The sequence below is a fragment of the Ranitomeya variabilis genome, chromosome 6 (assembly GCF_051348905.1).
Source record: "Ranitomeya variabilis isolate aRanVar5 chromosome 6, aRanVar5.hap1, whole genome shotgun sequence".
NCBI lineage: Eukaryota > Metazoa > Chordata > Amphibia > Anura > Dendrobatidae > Ranitomeya > Ranitomeya variabilis.
Window position 1 is genome coordinate 165,195,161 of NC_135237.1, and position 21,021 is coordinate 165,216,181.

Here is a 21,021-nt window from a genome sequence, read left to right on the forward strand (position 1 = left end):
TCCTGTCTGCACCAACATGGCGTCCACCGCTTGTCGGATGAGGCAAAAGTTGCCAGGCTGAATATAAATAAGGAAGGGGCGGGACTATCCATCTCACGTACTGGAAGTATGTCAGCGGAAGTGATGTGTGTGTTCCACGGCCAGGAAATGTATGCATTCCACTGCGTATTAGGGTGGTGTATGGTAGAGGAGTATTGTGGATATATTATGCAGCAATATGGGGAAGAGGTGGGGAGTAAAGAAGGAAAGTGGGCAATGTTTTATGTAGAAAAATGATGAAAATAACGGAAAACTAGAAAAAATATTAAAATTAAAAATGAAATATAAGATAACCTTAACTTGAATGGAAAAGTGTGGAATAAATGAGAATACAAAGCAAATGCAAAGTATTTATTTAAGGGTTCTCAGTGAAAACACACCAAGCATGCCAGAAAGTATTTGCAGTCGAATAGGGAGAGGAAGAAGGTCAGTCCAAGGGAATGGAATGGGAGGGAGGTGATCAATACAGATGGCTCTGTAATAAGAAAAAGAAATATTAGCAAATATTCCGTACTGTAATGAATGAAGAACATGAGGTAAAAACAACCAAGATCATTCCAGAGATAAAGTCCTTACTAATGGAACATACAAATATAATGGGTACACATAGGGTTCAAAACCACAATCAACAGTGGTATATCAATAACATAGTCACATGAAAGATGAGAGGTCATATTCCCTATTGAGTCTCTTTGGGGATAACGTCTGGAGTTCATGAATACAGTGAGCCTCACATTTTTTGAGGATACAAATGCGATCACCACTACGTCTCGCAATTGAGGTGTGTTCTATTACCTGAAACCTGCGTTGTGAAACCTGGTGTCCTGCTGTGATGAAATGGTACGGAATGGGAAGTAATAAATTCCTGCATCTAGTAGTAGATTTGTGTTTTAAGATACGGTCCTTGATGGCTTGGGTGGTTTTGCCGACATAAAGGAGTCTGCATGGGCATTTTATGAGGTAGAAAACAAAGGAGGTGTTACATGTAAATTAGCCCTTGATGGAATATCTTTTACCAGAATGAGGGTGGTGGATGTTGCCTTTCAGGACATTATTACATTGGTCACACTGAAAACAAGGAAAGGAACCCATTTTAGGATTCTGAAGAAATCTCTGTGCAGGATGTGGGTCAAGTGGACCAATGTCAGCCTTCACAAAGGTATCACAAATGTTGGGTGTACGTTTGTAGCAAAAGAGAAAATGGTTATGAAACTCTGGAATATTGGGGTGTGCTGTTTGAATTAGGCCCCAATGGCGTCTAATGGTTTTGTGGAGGATATGTACAAAAGGGTGATATGTATGGACAAAAGACACCCATTGTTCAATACTAGATCTGGAACTAACAGATGATGCAGAGGTCTCCTGCAGCAAGGTCTTGGGGTAACCATGTTTCCTGAATGTATTGGGCATTTCTTAGGGAATAGAGGGAAGGATCGGACACAATCCTACGAACTCTACTGAACTGGGAGCGTGGAATGGACTTTTTAACAGCTGGTGGATGAAGGCTATCAAAATGTAGGAGGCTGTTCCGATCAGTAGATTTGGTATAGAAATCTGTTTTGAGGAGACCCAAATGGTATTTTATGGCCATGGTATCAAGAATATTTACCTGTTGGGAGCTGCTGGTAATGGTGAAGGAAAGTTCGGGCCATGCGGAGTTGAGATTGTGGAAAAAGTAATTTAATGTAATGAATACATCATCGATATAGCGTTTCCACAAAAGGCTATGGGAGCAGAATCAGGGATCAGTGTAAATGGCTTCCTCTTCAAATCGTGCCATGTAGCAGTTTGCATACGGCGGTGCTACATTTTAACCCATCACGGTCCCTCTTATTAGCAGATAGAATGAATCTTGAAACATAAAAAAAATTCTTTGCAAGGACTATTGTAATTTATTCCAGACAGAATTCTATTTTGTCAGCGTGCATGAGTGATGAAGTTAACAATTGGCGTACACAGGTGATGCCCTTGTTGTGGGGAATTGCCGTGTAAAGATCCTTCAAGTCAAACAATGCCAACATAGCTGTCTCAGGTAGGGGGCCAAATGAATTAATGTACCATACAAAGTCTCCAGTATCGAGCAGGAAAGAAGGATTTTTTTTACAAATGAGAGGGGTAAGTATTTTCTCTAAGAAGATGGAAAGAGGGGAGAGAATAGACTCTGCAGATGCTACGATAAGCCGACCAGGAGGTTCCTCAAAATTCTTGTGTACCTTAGGTAAGGTGTAAAATACAGGTGTAATAGGGTTGGCCTTGGTAAGGAAGTCATGTGTCTTAATATCAATGACTCCCTGGTTCAAAAATTATGTGAGAGTCCTGTTGATAAGTTTGCGGATATCCCGAGTGGGATCCCTTGGGAATTTGACATATACCGTATTGCCCCTAAGCTGATGATATATTTCTGGTAAATAGTCTGCTCTATTCATAACGACAATGGCACCGCCTTTGTCGGCTGGTTTGATAATGAGATCCTTATCCTCTCGCAGAGAGCGTAAGGCTTGGAAATCAAGAGGATTCAGATTAGGTCGAAGGTGTAATTTGCCATCCTTAATGTCTTGTCTTAACTTATGGGATGCAGTGTCAACAAATTCTATAAATGTCTCGAGGGCATGCGAGCCCCATGGTGGAGTATAGGTACTCTTCGTATGAAGGCCAAGGTCAGCTGCTGTCAAGAGCTTATTATCAGGGGGAGGATTGGTGGGAGCTGGTGTGGCAGTTTTGTCGTAGAACCGCTGTAACTCCATGTCCATATTAAAGGTGTTAAAACGATACGCTGGACAAAATGTAAGGCCTTTTTGTAATAAATGAGATTCGGCAACACTCAGTTCGTGAAGAGATGTTAATCACCAATGGGCATGTACCTGTCACTCTCTGTTCTGTATCTCTTCTTTCGCTGTCCCCGACGGATCTTCTTCCTTTTTATCTTCTTGGTCTTTGGCCTTAAAAATGATTTGGTCCTGGACGGGAGTTGTGTTTTTCAGTTTCAGAGCCAGAGCCTACATCTGGCTCTGAAACTGATAGACATGACTCCCATATATATGTATTTGTTTGCTTTTGCTTGCCGTGTTGATATTAGACTCACGAAGGTCCATGTGGGACCGAAACGTTTATTGAACGGACTGCATTAAAGTACTTCTGGATTTACTATTTAAGTTGAGTGCCAAGTTCTATTTCCTTAGTATTAGTGTAACAACAGAAGATCACAAGTAAACAGACCACCCGGATGAGAAAACACTTATATAAAAACATGCACAATGTAATTCAGTGTAAACCACAAGTGGACAGTGAATAACCACAAGTTAAAAAAAAACAATATTTACAGATTATTAAGGAGAAACAATTTGGCTGGGGTCTACATGGCAACTTTGGCCGCCCGCAACACTTATCACCCAACCAAAGTTGGCAAGGTGTCAATGCTACATCGCAGCACAATGCAAGTGAACGGGGTACTGCACCTGTGACAAATAAGTCGCAGGATGTCTAAACCTCATCAGATTTTTTATGAACTTTGCACAACACATTACAGCCAAAGTCGCCATGTGGCTCCAGACTTAGGCAAATAAAGTAAAGCAAAAGGGATACGTGGCACCAATCTACTCCAAAATTATGACTTCCAGAAAAACTGGTAACAGTTGCAAAATTAGAAAACACACCTTGAAGTAAGTCCAATTTCCACAGTAAGATAATCAAAGTGACATAAGGTAGAACATAAGGGAATCAGAGACCCACCATACCTGATGCGCGTTTTGCTTACAAATCTATAGTACAGTAATACTTTACTCAAATCCCATATACAAACATCATATTTGTTACATCCGAAGAGCCCAATATTAATCACCTGCCATGCTCCAGCGCCAAGTGCTGTATCATTCCTCTTTCAAAGCTGGCTCAGCCTCCTATATACAGCATGAGCCCCACATAGCCTCTTATATACAGCAGGAGCCCCACATAACCTCCCATATACAGCATGAGACCCGCATATCCTCTTATATACAGCATGAGCCCCACATAGCCTCTTATATACAGCATGATCTCCCACATTGCCTCCTATATAAATACAACTGGTGCAAGATGCATTCACTGCTGTCTTCTTCTCAAGGATGCAGATAGCTGTGAGACTGGGCGGTGGCAGCAGATGGGCGGGGGACCAGGGCACTGTTTTAGCCCTTCAGCTGTCTCGGTTCACGGGCCAGACTGGATCAGCCAGAGGGCCGGATGTGGCCCACAAGCCACAGTTGACCAGGTGTGTTCTAAAAAAATAATTATACTCAGTTTATGAAGTATTAAAAACATAGCAGGTTGTCATACAAAATAAAACTGCGCTATTTGTTCTTTGGGGTCCTAATTTTATTATAATCCCCCATTATCATTACTCTGCTTATAATGTTATGTATGATATAGTAGCAAAGAAACAGCTACCACTACTATAAACAAATATAAAAATATTTCAAGTTCACGTACCGTGCTGTCAAAACTTGAAGAAGTTCTTTTCTGTGCTGCACTCTAAGTTTATTAGTCTTGAATCGAGGATCATCTATTAGCTCAGGAAGATCTGTAATCTAAATAACATATATATTATTGAAATAAAGAGTACCAATAAATTAAAACATACATTATTTTATACAGTTTCTATAAATTATGAGCAAATAATAAATATACATATAAGGATTTCACATATTGGGCTTGATAGACAGCAGTCACAGTATCACAACAGTCATATCACAACTTAGGGTACTTTCACACTAGCGTTTTTTGAAATCCGTCGCAATGCGTAGTTTTGCCGAAAAAACGCATCCTGCAAAAGTGTTTGCAGGATGCGTTTTTTCCCCATAGCCTAATATTAGACGACGCATTGCGACGGATTTACACACGTCACACCCGTCGTGCGACGGGTGCGTCGTGCAGTGGCGGACCGTCGGGACCAAAAAAAATGTAACGTTTTTTGCTCCCGACGGTCCGCCTTTTCCGACCGCGCATGCGCGGCCGGAACTCCGCCCCCACCTCCACGCACTTCCCCGCACCTCACAATGGGGCAGCGGATGCGCTGGAAAAATGCATCCGCTGCCCCCGTTGTGCGGCGGAGACAGCGCTAGCGTCGGGGACCTCGGCCCGACGCTAGTGTGAAAGTAGCCTTATTCATATTAGCTGTACAGTTTAACACCTTCCCCCCAGGCAATTTTGTATCTCTGCACTTACAGCTTTACCTTCTGTTCTGCATGCTGCAATTTTTTTTGTCATGCCAAATACAGCAGAGAAAAAATTTGCAGATCTGCACTGCCTCATTGAATAACATTAGTCTGAGTGAAATACCATTTTTTTGCATCGCACTCGTCCGATTTATATACTTGTATGAACGAGTCCTCACACTGTAAAATTAAGGAGCGTTAGAACAAGAGTCCATAAGTGTACATTGTAAAAGTGACCCTGGGTTTTACGTGTAAGCCGGATAATCAGAATAGCCGTCATGTGACCGAGAAGAGAATCAGAGTGGCACTGGAAACTGGGGAAGATGGCAATCTATGAGTATATTAATACACATATACTGCACTACAAATACATTTACATAGGTTAAGTCAATAAAAAAGTTTAATGAGAGTAGTGAAAAAATAGCAAACTTGTTAAAAACAAAAGTCACCATTTTCCCAGACCCAAAATGCTTTTATTTTTACTTTGATAGCGCTGTGTTCTTTGCATAGCAATCTAACATTTTGTTACGATTTGGAGTATATATGACATTTTAATTGCTTCTTATTGCTTTTTTGGTAGAGTTGTATAGATCAAAAAAATGCAGCTCTTGTGTTTTGATATTTTTTTTCTTTGCAGGGCTTTCCGTTTGGGTTCATTCATTTTATATTTTGATAGGTCATAATTTTACGAATGAAGGTATACCAAGTTAGTTTATGCTTTTATCTTTAATGTTGAAAAGTGGGGTGATTCACATTTTTATATATATTTTTTAAAATTTTTCGTATTTTAAACTTTTTTCATTATTTTTACTGTATTTTTTAGTTTCCTTAAGGGACTTGAACCTGCGATTGTTCAATTCAACATACTGCAATACCACGATATTAATCATTAATAATGTCCAGAAAGAACTTTCCTTTGTGACATAGCACTTCAAACTAACATGGAACAACCTAGATCTCCATCAAATCTAAAAAATAGAAGAAATAGAAGCAAATCAAACTATGGAATAATTAAAATAAATACAACTTTTTTAAGTAACTATTTAAAAAAAGGAGTAAAAGTCAAACAGAAATTGCCTCATAGAAAGGGACACGGAAAAAATTTGTTAAAAACACTGTAGGATTCGATCACACTTGCAAGTAGCCAGCGTATAACTCGGACGTGTTTTATCAGATGTTTCAATAGATAGGGCTCACTACAATGTTGTACTATAGAGCAATGCCGACTAGCAATTATACTTGCAATTATGACTTGCACTCATACAGATCAAGAGTTAAGGAAAGCTATCCATGCTGAATGTGAGAAATGGCTGTGTCCATTGAAACTGGAGCCAGGAAAGGCCATGTGCGATAATGGTGCAAACCTGGTGGCGGCCGTTTGCCGGGGCAACCTCACACACGTGCCTTGCATTGCTCGCATTCTCAACCTAATGGTACAGCAATTCCACCGCCACTGTCCAAGCCTGCATGCGCTGTAGCAGAAACCACTGTCATTGTGTGCTCACTTCCACCATTCCACTTAAGTTGGTATAGAGATCTTTCGGCCAACCGGTTAACCAGTTGATATGCGATCTGATGACAACATTGAATTCAACGCTGCACATGTTACAGCAACTGTTGTAGCAGTGCCGTGACCTGGTGCAGTATGACATTTTGCATAGTCTGGCACAACGTATGGACATGGTGCAATTCACACTTGAGGAGTGGACACAGATGAAGGACCTCTGCACTCTTCTGCATATTTTAGAAATGGCTACTAAGATGGTTAGTGCTTACGATGCCATCATCAGCATCACTATTCTGGTAATCTACATGCTGGAGCACACTTTGGATAGTCTGTGGGAGGAGGTGGTCATGGCCCCAGGGTAAGAGGAGGAAGCAAAGGAGGATGCGGAAGGGTTAACAATATCTCTAAGTTCGGTCTGTCATCTCACAGGCGGTTGACATGGGACAAACAAATGTAGATGGACGAGGAGGAAGAGGTAATGAACGCGCAACAGTTAGGAGATGAAGAGGATAATGAATCCTCTCTGTTGTCCGTTGTTGCCAGGAGGGGATGGAGGAAGCAAGATTAAGTGTTGTCCCACCACCAACACACTATGGACTTGTACCTCATGAAAGAGAACGACCCATGAGTGCCTTCTTGCAGAACTATCTGGAACATGATTGTTACCCGTATTGTTAGGATTCAAAATAGTGCTGACTACTGGGTTGCCAGTCTGTTCGATCCATGATACAAAAGTAAATTTTGCCAGTTGCTTCCCCTCCTGGAAAGGGACGCATCCATTCTGCAGTATCAAAACATGCTTGAAGTCATTCGTGACAGTGGTTCTCTCCAAGACAGCAGTGAGGCACACAGTGTGCATCGCAGTGATAGACTTCCAACCCTTAGACCGTTAAGTCATCAACGCAAAAACATCAGCAGCCTTGCAGAGCTGGAGCCCTCTTTGGTTCCAACTCCACCAAGGACAGCATCGGCAAGGAGTTTGCATGTTCTCCCCATGTTTACGAGGGTTTCCTCCGAGTACACATTTTTCTTCCCACACTCCAAAGACAAACTGATAGGAAATTTACATTGTGAGACCCAATGGGGACAGTGCCACTAATGTCTGTAAATGTCTGTAAAGTGCTGTGGAATTATTTGTGCTATATAAGTGATTAAAAAAATAAATAAATAGAAATTGATGTCACTTTTTAGTGGTATCTGCCCATAATTTTTGGAAATGTTTGGTCTCCAAGTTGAGTTTCCTTCATTTGTGTTGCCTGAATTTGGCACAGATCTCAGAGCACCAGGCCTACACCTATCACTCATCCACCAGTTACTAATCAAACTTTAAGCAAGAAATACTGCTCCAAGCCCTGTCCAGTGCTTAAATGTGGCATGGTTTAAGGACCACGCTATTAGCACAAATAATTTTATTGTGAAATGTGGACTCCTGGTTGGAGCACAATACCAGCCCAAAATAATTAAAAGATAAAATGTGACCTGCTTTATGTAGCATGGTAGTAACAGAAAAAGTTAGATTTTTTACTGTGGACGAGCCTTGGATATAGCAGAATCTGAGCACAAAAGAATTACAAACTCAGATGTGGCCAAATATTTGGAGCATGGTCGTAACAACAAATTTCTATTTTATCATTTGTACCCCTGCATGGAGAACAATACCTGCACCAAAGAATGAAAACATGAAACATAGCCTGCTTTAGGCAGCACGATAGGAAGAAAGCCAATTTTGATTTTATCATGTGTACTCCTGTATGGAGAACAAGGGAACTATATACAGTTGGGCAAAAAAGTATTTAGTCAGTCAGCAATAGTGCAAGTTCCACCACTTAAAAAGATGAGAGGCGTCTGTAATTTACATCATAGGTAGACCTCAACTATGGGAGACAAACTGAGACAAAAAAATCCAGAAAATCACATTGTCTGTTTTTTTATCATTTTATTTGCATATTATGGTGGAAAATAAGTATTTGGTCAGAAACAAACAATCAAGATTTCTGGCTCTCACAGACCTGTAACTTCTTCTTTAAGAGTCTCCTCTTTCCTCCACTCATTACCTGTAGTAATGGCACCTGTTTAAACTTGTTATCAGTATAAAAAGACACCTGTGCACACCCTCAAACAGTCTGACTCCAAACTCCACTATGGTGAAGACCAAAGAGCTGTCAAAGGACACCAGAAACAAAATTGTAGCCCTGCACCAGGCTGGGAAGACTGAATCTGCAATAGCCAACCAGCTTGGAGTGAAGAAATCAACAGTGGGAGCAATAATTAGAAAATGGAAGACATTCAAGACCACTGATAATCTCCCTCGATCTGGGGCTCCACGCAAAATCCCACCCCGTGGGGTCAGAATGATCACAAGAACGGTGAGCAAAAATCCCAGAACCACGCGGGGGGACCTAGTGAATGAACTGCAGAGAGCTGGGACCAATGTAACAAGGCCTACCATAAGTAACACACTACGCCACCATGGACTCAGATCCTGCAGTGCCAGACGTGTCCCACTGCTTAAGCCAGTACATGTCTGGGCCCGTCTGAAGTTTGCTAGAGAGCATTTGGATGATCCAGAGGAGTTTTGGGAGAATGTCCTATGGTCTGATGAAACCAAACTGGAACTGTTTGGTAAAAACACAACTTGTCGTGTTTGGAGGAAAAAGAATACTGAGTTGCATTAATCAAACACCATACCTACTGTAAAACATGGTGGTGGAAACATCATGCTTTGGGGCTGTTTCTCTACAAAGGGGCCAGGACGACTGATCCGGGTACATGAAAGAATGAATGGGGCCATGTATCGTGAGATTTTGAGTGCAAACCTCCTTCCATCAGCAAGGGCATTGAAGATGAAACGTGGCTGGGTCTTTCAACATGACAATGATCCAAAGCACACCGCCAGGGCAACGAAGGAGTGGCTTCGTAAGAAGCATTTCAAGGTCCTGGAGTGGCCTAGCCAGTCTCCAGATCTCAACCCTATAGAAAACCTTTGGAGGGAGTTGAAAGTCCGTGTTGCCAAGCAAAAAGCCAAAAACATCACTGCTCTAGAGGAGATCTGCATGGAGGAATGGGCCAACATACCAACAACAGTGTGTGGCAACCTTTTGAAGACTTACAGAAAACGTTTGACCTCTGTCATTGCCAACAAAGGATATATTACAAAGTATTGAGATGAAATTTTGTTTCTGACCAAATACTTATTTTCCACCATAATATGCAAATAAAATGATAAAAAAACAGACAATGTGATTTTCTGGATTTTTTGTTCTCAGTTTGTCTCCCATAGTTGAGGTCTACCTATGATGTAAATTACAGACGCCTCTCATCTTTTTAAGTGGTGGAACTTGCACTATTGCTGACTGACTTAATACTTTTTTGCCCCACTGTAAGTACCCAAAAATTTCAAACTGACATCTAGCCTGCTGTATAACGTTATTAACAGAGAAAGTATTTTTTTTTCACTGTAGATGAGGCCTGTATACAATAGAATATATGCTCAAATTTCAAACTTAGATCTACCCTGCTGTATCACCTTTGTCACAGAATTTTTTTTCTACTCTGCATGAGCTCTGCACAGAGCTGAATTTCACCACCACAAAATGAAAAGGTGGTTCATTACATGCTGTATCATGTTTCTAATAGAAAAAAAACGTTTTTTTTTACTCTGCATGAGCTCTACATACAGCTGAAATTCACAGTCATTAACCCTAGAACGCATACCTGGGGCCTCGCAGGCCTGCCACGTTACTAGTTTTCTATTTTCTGTAAAAGTACTTTAGTTATAATTTTGAAAATCTAGGTAATCCTCAGGTATATAGTTGTTAGTAATTTCCAGTTAGTCATATATTTTTATGTTACAGACATTTCGGTATAACAACCTTTTTTTGGGACTACCCCATATTCACGCACCTGGGGCCTTTTAGGCCTGTACTAGGTTTACATGTGATACACAGATTTGCTTATCAAGGCAAATTACGGAGGCAATGATCCAATGTGGAATACGCTTACTGGACCATCCGGAGCAAAGAGAAAAAAAAGAAAGTGCTGCTATATTTGTCCAGCAAAGAAGGAAAGAAAATCGGAGCGTTTCTGTTCTACTTGCGGACAAAATGTATGCAAGGAACATTCAGCCGAAAAAATAATATGCGAGAATTGTCGGGGGAATATGTAAAGTTACAAATAAATATTCCTGCACCAAGTTTGCTACAACCAAAAAATGTTTTCATAAAAAAATTGCATATAGAATGCCTATATATGGCATGCCCGTTTACTTACTTTTTTGTTGTTTTGTGCACATAATTATGTTTTGAAATATACACATCTTAGGCTGTGTTCCCAGTAGCGCTGGGGTTCACCAGAAGGGGATCCATAATGGATCTGACCTCCTGGTAACTCCAGGATTCCGCCAGCCTTAGCTGGGGTCACCAGGAGGTCAGATCCATTACGGATCCCCTCCTGGCGGACCCCAGCGCTAGTTGGAATGCATCCTTACCTTGCAATTGTAAAAAAAAATTTGAAAAGTATTTTTATGTGAGTTATTCCATGATAATTGTAAACAGGCCTAAAAGACCCCAGGTGCGTGAATGTGTAGATTTCTATGGGTATGCGTTCTAGGTGGGATATGGTGTGCTGTATCATGTTTGTAACAGAAAAAAATGGGGTTTTTTTGCTCTGCATGAGCTTTGCACACAGCTGAATTTCATCACCACAAAATTACAAGGTGGGATATGGCGTACTGAATCACGTTAGCAACTGAAAAAAAATATTTTTCTTACTGTGCAACAGCTCAAATCACAGAACAATGTCACTGCCACTAAATGACAAGGTGAGATATGGCGTGCTAAATCACATTTAGCAGCTGAAAAATTTAAATTTTGAAAGGTCTACTTGTGCATGGAGCAGAATAGAAGCAATGCACAACACACATCTATGAAATGTGCCCTGCTGTCTTTATTTGTGGACCTCACTAATGGCACAAAATGCAAAATCTGCTGGTAGGTCAATTTCACAGTCACACAGGACACTAGCTATCTAAACTATCTGAATTAGAAACAACCTCCTAGCTAACTAGCTAAAATCTATCAGCACTCAGGCCAGCATCAGGAACAGCCTCTAAGTGCCACTCCTCTTAGCTCTCCCCACCCTCTACCCTCATCAAACACATGCCCCACGCTCATCATACACCACCACTATCCTAGCCAATGTGGTCAAAATACTTTAGTGGCAATTCAAATATTTTCTCTCACTTTTTACCAAATGCTACCAATTTTTCATGAATTTATGGAAATTTACTTGTGCTTCCAATAACTAATCCAAATTTGCCATATTTGGCCGGATTTATGTTTGGCAAATATTGCTCGAATATATTCGATCATCTCTACTCACCATCTAGATAAATTCCTTGAGGGGTCTAGTTTCCAAAATGGGGTCACTTGTAGGGGTTTTCACTGTTTAGGCTCTCCAAACTTGACTTGAGACCTGCAGACAATGCCATCAAAGTCTGCATTCCAAAACGTCACTCATTTTCTGAGCCCTGCCATGCGTCAAAACAGTAGTTCACCCCACATACGGGGTATATGCGTACTCTGGAGAAATTGCAGAACAAATTTTGCATTCAATTTTCTCCTGTTACTCTTGAAAAAAGGCAAAATTTGGAGCTAAATATTTTTGTAGGAAAATATGACTTTTTTATTTTTACGACTCAATGCTAAAAACTTCTGTGATGCACCTGGGGGTTCAAGGTGCTCACTATACATCTAGATACATTCCCTGAGATGTCAATTCCAAAATGATGTCAATTGTGGGGAGTTTCTGCTGTTTAAGCACATCAGGGGTTCTCCAAACATGACATAGCATCTGCTAATTATTCCACCAAATTTTATATTCAAAAAGTCAAATGGCGCTCCTTCCCTGCCATGCGCCCAAACAGTAGTTTTCCTCCACATATTGGGTATTGGTGTACTCATGAGAAGTTGCACAACAAAGTGCACTGTGCAATCTCTCTTGTTATCCTTATGAAAATGCAACATTTGGGGCTAAAATACATTTTGGTAGGAAAAATTTGATTTTTTTTATTTTCACGGCTCAATGTCATAAACTTCGGTGAAGCATCTGGGGGTTCAAGGTCCTCACCACACATCTACATAAGTTTCCTAAGGGGTGTAGTTTCCAAAATGCTGTCACTTGGGGGGATTTCAACTGTTTATGCACATCAAGGGCTCTCCAAACGCTCCATGGTGTCCCCCAATTGCATTCAAAAAGGCAAATAGTGCTCCTTTTCAATCGAGCCCCGCTGTGCAATAAAACAGTAGTTTTCCTCTCATATTGGCAAGCTCAGGAGAAACTGCACAACAAATTTTGTGGTCCATTTTTTCCTGTTACCATTGTGAAAATAAAAAAAAATTGGGTCTAAAATAAAATTATTGTGAAAAAAAGTTAAATGCTCATTTTTTCCTTCCATATTCCATTAATTCCTGTAGAGCACCTGAAGGGTTAATACTTGAACGTGGGTTTGAATACTGAAATGTGCAGTTTTTAGAATGGTGTCACTTTTGGGCATTTTCTGTCATATAGGACCCTCAAAGTCACTTCAAATGTAATGTGGTCCAAAAAAAAAAAAAACCAGTTTGTAAATTTTGTTGGAAAACTTAGAAATTGCTGGTCAACTTTTAACTCTTATAACTTCGTAAAAAAAATCACAATTGCAAAATTGTGCTGATGTAAAGTAGAAGTGTGGGAAATGTTATTTATGAACTATTTTTTGTGACATAACCGTGATTAAACAGCATAAAAATAAAAATTGGAAAATTGCTAAAATTTCACCAACTTTCAGTTTTTTTCACAAATAAACAAAGTCATATCAAATAAATATTACCACTGTCATGAAGTGCAGTATGTTACAAAAAACAGTTGCAGAATCAGTGGGATCTGTTGAAGCGTTCCAGAGTTATTACCACATAAAGCACATCACCCCTACTCTGGAACCCTCTACCACAACACATCAGACTCTCAACTACCATCGAAACCTTCAAAAAGAGCCTGAAGACCTACCTCTTCCGACAAGCCTACAACCTGCAGTAACCACCGATCGACCAAACCGCTGCATGACCAGCTCTATCCTCGCCTACTGTATCCTCACCCATCCCTTGTAGATTGTGAGCCCTCGCGGGCAGGGTCCTCTCTCCTACTGTACCAGTTATGACTTGTATTGTTTAAGATTATTGTACTTATTTTTATTATGTATACCCCTCCTCACATGTAAAGCACCATGGAATAAATGGCGCTATAACAATAAATAATAATAATAATAATAATAATAATAATAATAATAATAAAGCGACACTGGTAAGAATTCTCAAATTTGGCCTGGTCATGAAGGTGAAAACAGGCTTGGGGGATGAAGGAGTTAAATGATGCCAGGATTCCTAAAGAAAGCCTATGAATTCTGAGACCACCACCTCCACACTGCTTTTCATGTGTGAGTTTGCATACTGGGCAATTACTGTGTATGGGAGGTAGAGAAAAAAAAAAGATTAATAGCTTTGTAGCATTTAAATAGTTGTTTGCATGAAACTATTATTGAAAAAGAATGGATCAGTTGAATTTTAGATGCACTATACTGTATGTTAACACAAAATCCAAAAGTTCATACTTGCAGAGAATCATAATTAATTATGTACATACTAACAAAGCTTTACTTTACAATTGACTGCTAGATAGCACCATAATGAAGTGACACTGCTAAAAATCTAGTTCCTAACTTTAAATGATATAAAACAGAATACAATCAGTATAAACATGATCTGTTAGTTTATTATTTAGTTTGTTTTTTACTAGTCAGTAAGAATAAAACATGTCTAAAGAAAGTTAAATATGTTTTCTTCTAGGATACTAACGCAACAATAACCTTAAACAATCTTGCAATGTTCAAACAGGTGGACTATAAATTAATACACAATAAATAATAAAGGGTCAGGATACATGGTGGCAAATGTGCACGTTCTAGTGTCAGGTCTCCAGGAAAGAGCTCTTTTTTTCTACTTACATTTGTAAGCCCAGTGAAGAATTTAGTAAAATCTTGCACATTTATTACAAGTTTATGATTTTACTTTTGATGATTTATGACCACTATTATAAATCAATGAGTCACTTACTACTTTTTTTTATTTATGGCTGGACTAAGAACATATGGCCATAGCACAATATCTGTCACTTCTTAAGCAATGGTGACATCCTGTGGCAGTTATGTATATGGGATCCATTTCTATGACTGGCATTGCTGCACACTCCACTATATTTTCTTATATTGAGTCTGCCATCTGCGTAATGTCACTGGGAAACATTTACATATATTATAGTGAATGTTTTAACTTGATGACAGTAACAGTTAACATTGCATCTCTGTCTACTTAACAAATCAATCAGCTTGTGTGTAACAAAGGATAACTGTGTTCTTGATTCTAAATGTCAATCAAAACAAACTTTGCATGTGCTTTTGTGGAAAAATATAAGAAGCTCTCGAGTTTTCTTTATAAATGCTGTCTATTTACTTTTATTATTACTTATATTCCTCTACTGTTAGAGAAGATGTCTCTGACAGTAAAGGAATATAAATGTTATCTGCAGCTTTGCTACCAGTAAGGTATTTGGCCAAGGTGGAAACAAAACCAGAAGATTAATCTAAGAAGAAGGAATAAGATGTTGACCGCCAGTCTGAATTGACAAGTTAAAATGAGAAATGTTTCTGATCAAAAAGAGGCCATTTGTCTACCAAGTACTGAAAAGTACTGTTGACCGGTAATGTGGAAAGTAGAATATTGAGCAATGCAAAGAACAATCATAATAGAGGTAACATCAAGAATGATATCATAAATTATTGCAGATATATATGTCACAAAGAGCTTAAAGAAGCACTTCCATAACATCTTTTATCCTTTAAAACTACTGAAATCCTTATATTATATGGCAAAGTGTACTTACAATTGATCATTTTGCCTTTCTACCCAGCTAATTCTTCTCTTTCCACTAGGTCTGTGATATCACATGATTAAAAACTGACTACCTGAATCCTTCTACGTTCTATGTAGAAACAGGAGAGGCCAGGGTGGCAATCATGGCAACTGGCTGTACTGTCCCCACACCCTGGCACCCCACAGATGAAATGTAAAGTCCTTTGTACTGCATATGCACGGTTCTTGTCAGAGACCTCTCGGCTGCCGTCGCATTCACGAACTCCGCAAATCACTTCAGAGATGGGTTCTTTTTCCAACAGTTGAACTTTGCTAAACAGCAGCATATTCATCTCACAGGCAGCACAGTTCAAACACAGAGACATCTTCTTATATTTCCCTGCCATCTGGGCAGCTCCTATCCACTCCTTCAGTTCGGTCTCCTTTTTCCTAGCAATCCCTGCTGTATCTCTGGACAGTCCAATCAGAGATTGCCAGTGTTACTTTTTTTGGAGTTGGAGGAGTTGATTGCTTGAGGAAGTGTTTGGAGGGTTGTTCAGAAGAATACTTGGTAATTTGTCTGTATACACATCCTCATCCTCTCCTATTTGGTTTTCCTTCCTTTACTTCCCAGTTTTCCACTCTGTTGTTTGTGAGTGCATATTTGTATGATTGGTATTTTCAGTTGTCCCTCTACGTCTTCCCTTGTTAGTCTGGTTTGTATATGCTTATACACTACAGCTCCTACTGCTCTGGGTGAGGGAGGGGAAGTAAAGAGCTGATTTAAGAGCTCAGCAAGGCATGTGGCCTCGGCATCTTCACCATCAGAAGTAATTCTGGGAGCAGGGATAGCTAGAGCGCCCATAGCTTTAGGGATAGGGAAGGAGCTCCTGGCCACAGGATATCCTGCAACAGTGCCACAACATATATAGTACAATGATTGCAATATATTAAGAGGATAAAAACTTTGAAGGGAGTGCTTCTTTAAAACAAGTGTATTTAGCATCTTATCGAAAAAACAACAAGTAATAATAAGTCAGTGACATAGAACTGCAGAGTCTCAATGCACTCTATGCAAAGTAGCTTAAGAAAAAAAAGAAAAACAAGATACGTTCACATAACTGTATAACATATAAATAAAGAATAAATTTTACTTTGAAACAAACAGATCAAGATGGACCTGAAACAAAAGCTAAAAGGAGGTGCACATCACATAAAAAGATATATATATATATATATATATATATACCGTATATACTCGAGTATAAGCCGACCCGAGTATAAGCCGACCCCCCTAATTTTGCCACAAAAAACTGGGAAAACTTATTGACTCGAGTATAAGCCTAGGGTGGAAAATGCAGCAGGTACCGGTGAATTTCAAAATTAAAAATAGATGCTCCATACCATTCATTATGGCCCCATAGATGCTCCACATAAAGCTGTGCCATATATAATGCTCTGCACCGTTCATTATGGCCCCATAGATGCTCCACATAAAGCTGTGCCATATATAATGCTCTGCACCGTTCATTATGGCCCCATAGATGCTCCATAGAAAGCTGTGCCATATACAATGCTCTGCACCGTTGCCCCATAGATAGCTGTGCCATATATATAATGCTCTGCACCGTTGCCCCATAGCTGTGCCATATATATAATGCTCTGCACCGTTGCCCCATAGCTGTGCCATATATATAATGCTCTGCACCGTTGCCCCATAGCTGTGCCATATATATAATGCTCTGCACCGTTGCCCCATAGCTGTGCCATATATATAATGCTCTGCACCGTTGCCCCATAGCTGTGCCATATAGTGCTCTGCACCGTTGCCCCATAGCTGTGCCATATAGTGCTCTGCACCGTTGCCCCATAGCTGTGCCATATAGTGCTCTGCACCGTTGCCCCATAGCTGTGCCATATATATAGTGCTCTGCACCGTTGCCCCATAGATGCTCCACATAAATCTGTGCCATTGCTGCTGCTGCAATAAAAAAAAAAACACATACTCACCTCTCTTGCTTGCAGCTCCTCGGCGCCATCTTCCCGGCGTCTCTCTGCACTGACTGATCAGGCAGAGGGCGGCGCGCACACTATATGCGTCATCGCGCCCTCTGACCTGCACAGTCAGTGCGGAGAGACGCCGGGAAGATGGAGCGGCGCCCGGCGTGTGGAAGGAGGACAGGTGAATATGCGATACTTACCTGCTCCCAGCGTCCCGCTCCTTCCCCCGGACAGCTGGTCTTCGGTGCCGCAGCCTCTTCCTCTGTCAGCGGTCACCGGCACCGCTGATTAGAGAAATGAATTATGCGGCTCCGCCCCTATGGGAGGTGGAGCAGCCTATTCATTTCTCTAATGAGCGGTCCCACGTGACCGCTGAACAGGGGAAGAGGCTGCGGCACTGAAGACCGTGGGACGGGCAGGGGGAGCGCCAGGAGCCCCGGAAGCAGGTAAGTATATGACAGTGCTCACCCGCCGACCCCACCACCGATCATGACTCGAGTATAAGCCGAGAGGGTCACTTTCAGCCCAAAAATTTGGGCTGAAAATCTCGGCTTATACTCGAGTATATACGGTATATGGCGGAGGGAAGGAAGTTGTCACTCAGGATTTTATGGTACATGGTTCCATCCATTCTCCCATTGATGCGGTGAAGTAATCATGTGCCTTTTGTGGAGAAACACCCCCAAAGCATAATGCTTCTACCTCCATGCTTGACAGTGGGGGCGGTGTTTTTGGGTCATAGGCAGTATTTCTCTTCCTCCAAACACTACAATTTGAGTTAATGTGAAAGACCTCAATTTTTGTCTTATCTGACCACAGCACCTTCTCCCAATCACTCACAGAATCATCCAGGTGTTCATTGGCAAGCTTCAGAAGGGCCTACACATGTGCCTTCTTGAGCAGGGGGACCTTGTTGGCACTGCAGGATTTTAAACCTTTACAGCGTAATGTGTTAGCAATGGTTTCCTTGGTGACTGTGGTCCCAGCTGCCTTGAGATCATTAACAAGTTCCCCCGTGTAGTTTTAGGCTGATCTCTCACCTTCCTCATGAACAAGGATACCCAACGAAGTGAGATTTTGCACCGTGCCCTAGATCGATGTCGATTGGCAATCATTTTGTATTTCTTCCATTTTCTTACTATTGCACCAACAGTTGTCTCCTTCTCACCCAGTGTCTTACTTATGGTTTTGTAGCCAATTCCAGCTTTGTGCATGTCTATGAAGTTGTCCCCGACATTCTTATAAAGCTCTTTGGTCTTGCCCATGTTGTAGAAGTTAGATTCCGACTGACTAATTGATTTTGTAGACAGGAGTCTTTTATACAGATGACTATGTAAGACAGCTGTATTTAATGCAGGTAACAAGTTGATTAGTAGCGGCTAACTGGTCTGTTGGATCCAGAACTCTTAATGGTTGGTAGGGGATCAAATACTTATTTCTCACTGCAAAATGCAAATAAATTTATATAATTTATGCAATGTGATTTTCTGGTTTTAATGTTGATATTCTATCTATCAATGTTAAAATTAACCTACTCTTAAAATAAGAAAGGGATCAAATATTTATTTCCTCCACTGTATATACAGTACGACCAAAAGTTTGGACACACCTTCTCATTTAAAGATTTTTGTGTATTTTCATGACTATGAAAATTGTACATTCACACTGAAGGCATCAAAACTATGAATTAACACATGTGGAATTATATTCTTCACAAAAAAGTGTGAAACAGCTGAAAATATGTCTTATATTCTAGGTTCTTCAAAGAAGCTACCTTTTGCTTTGATGACTGCTTTGCACACTCTTGGCATTCTCTTGATGAGCTTTAAGAGGTAGCCACCGGGAATGATTTTCACTTCACAGGTGTGCCCTGTCAGGTTTAATAAGTGGGATTTCTTGCCTTATAAATAGAGTTGGGACCATCAGTTGTGTTGTGCAGAAGTCTGGTGGATACAGAGCTGATAGTCCTACTGAATAGACTGTTAGAATTCGTATTATGGCAAGAAAAAAGCAGCAAAGAAAAGAAGAACGAGTGGCCATCATTACTTTCAGAAATGAAGTTCAGTCAGTCTGAAAAATTGGGAAAACTTTGAAAGTGTCCCCAAGTGCAGTGGTAAAATCCATCAAGCACTACAAAGAAACTGGCTCACATGAGGACCGCCCTAGGAAAGGAAGGCCAAGAGTCACCTCTGCTTCTAAGGATAAGTTTATCCGAGTCACCAGCCTCAGAAATCGCAGGTTAACAGCAGCTTAGATTAGAGAGCAGGTCAATGCCACACAGAGTTCTAGCAGCAGACACATCTTTACCACAACTGTTAAGAGGAGACTTTGTGCAACAGGCCTTCATGGTAAGATAACTGCTAGGAAACCACTGCTAAGGACAGGCAACAAGCAGAAGAGACTTGTTTGGGCTAAAGAACACAAGGAATGGACATTAGACCAGTGGAAATCTGTGCTTTGGTCTGATGAGACCAAATTTGAGATCTTTGGTTCCAACCACCGTGTCTTTGTGCGACGCAGAAAAGGTGAACGGATGGACTCTACATGCCTGGTTCCCACCATGAAGCATGGAGGAGGAGGAGTGATGTGTGGGGGTGCTTTGCTGGTGACACTGTTGGGGATTTATTCAAAATTGAAGGCATACTGAACCAGCATGGCTACCACAGCATCTTGCAGCGGCATGCTATTCCATCCGGTTTGCGTTTATTTGGACCATCAGTTATTTTTCAACAGGACTATGAGCCCAAACACACCTCCAGGCTGTGTAAGGGCTATTTGACCATGAAGGAGAGAGATGGGGTGCTACGGCAGATGACCTGGCCTCCACAGTCACCAGACCTGAACCCAATCGAGATGGTTTGCGGTGAGCTGGACCGCAGAGTGAAGGCAAAAGGGCCAACAAGTGCTTAGCATCTCTGGCAACTCCTTCAAGATTGTTGGAAGACCATTCCCGGTGACTACCTCTTGAAGCTCATCAAGAGAATGCCAAGAGTGTGCAAAGCAGTCATCAAAGCAAAAGGTGGCTACTTTGAAGAACCTAGAATATAAGACATAATTTCAGTTGTTTCACACTTTTTTGTTAAACATATAATTCCACATGTGTTAATTCATAATTTTTATGCCTTCAGTGTGAATGTACAATTTTCATAGTCATGAAAATGCAGAAAAATCTTTAAATGAGATGTGTCCAAACTTTTGGTCTGTAGATACATATAAAATTTATTTTTTAGCTGTTGTTGCATGTCATATATCTTGATCTATTTGTTTAGTTATAACATTTACATTTTATACATTGATATGACTGTATCTCGTTTTTTGTTTGTTTGTTTTTCTTGCTTGCATTGTT

The 21,021-nt window shown here is 40.6% G+C and overlaps 1 protein-coding gene across 4 annotated transcripts in view; it reads right to left on the reverse strand.

The window, feature by feature from the left end:
* The window catches only part of SUGCT (succinyl-CoA:glutarate-CoA transferase), a 1,711,098-nt gene that overhangs the window by 973,385 nt on the left and 716,692 nt on the right, over nucleotides 1-21,021 (reverse strand). For all 4 annotated transcript variants that reach the window (XM_077269202.1, XM_077269201.1, XM_077269204.1 and 1 more), the window contains exon 11: nucleotides 4,501-4,598. In XM_077269202.1, the coding sequence (XP_077125317.1) occupies nucleotides 4,501-4,598 (98 nt within the window). The remainder of the gene's footprint in view (nucleotides 1-4,500; nucleotides 4,599-21,021) is intronic.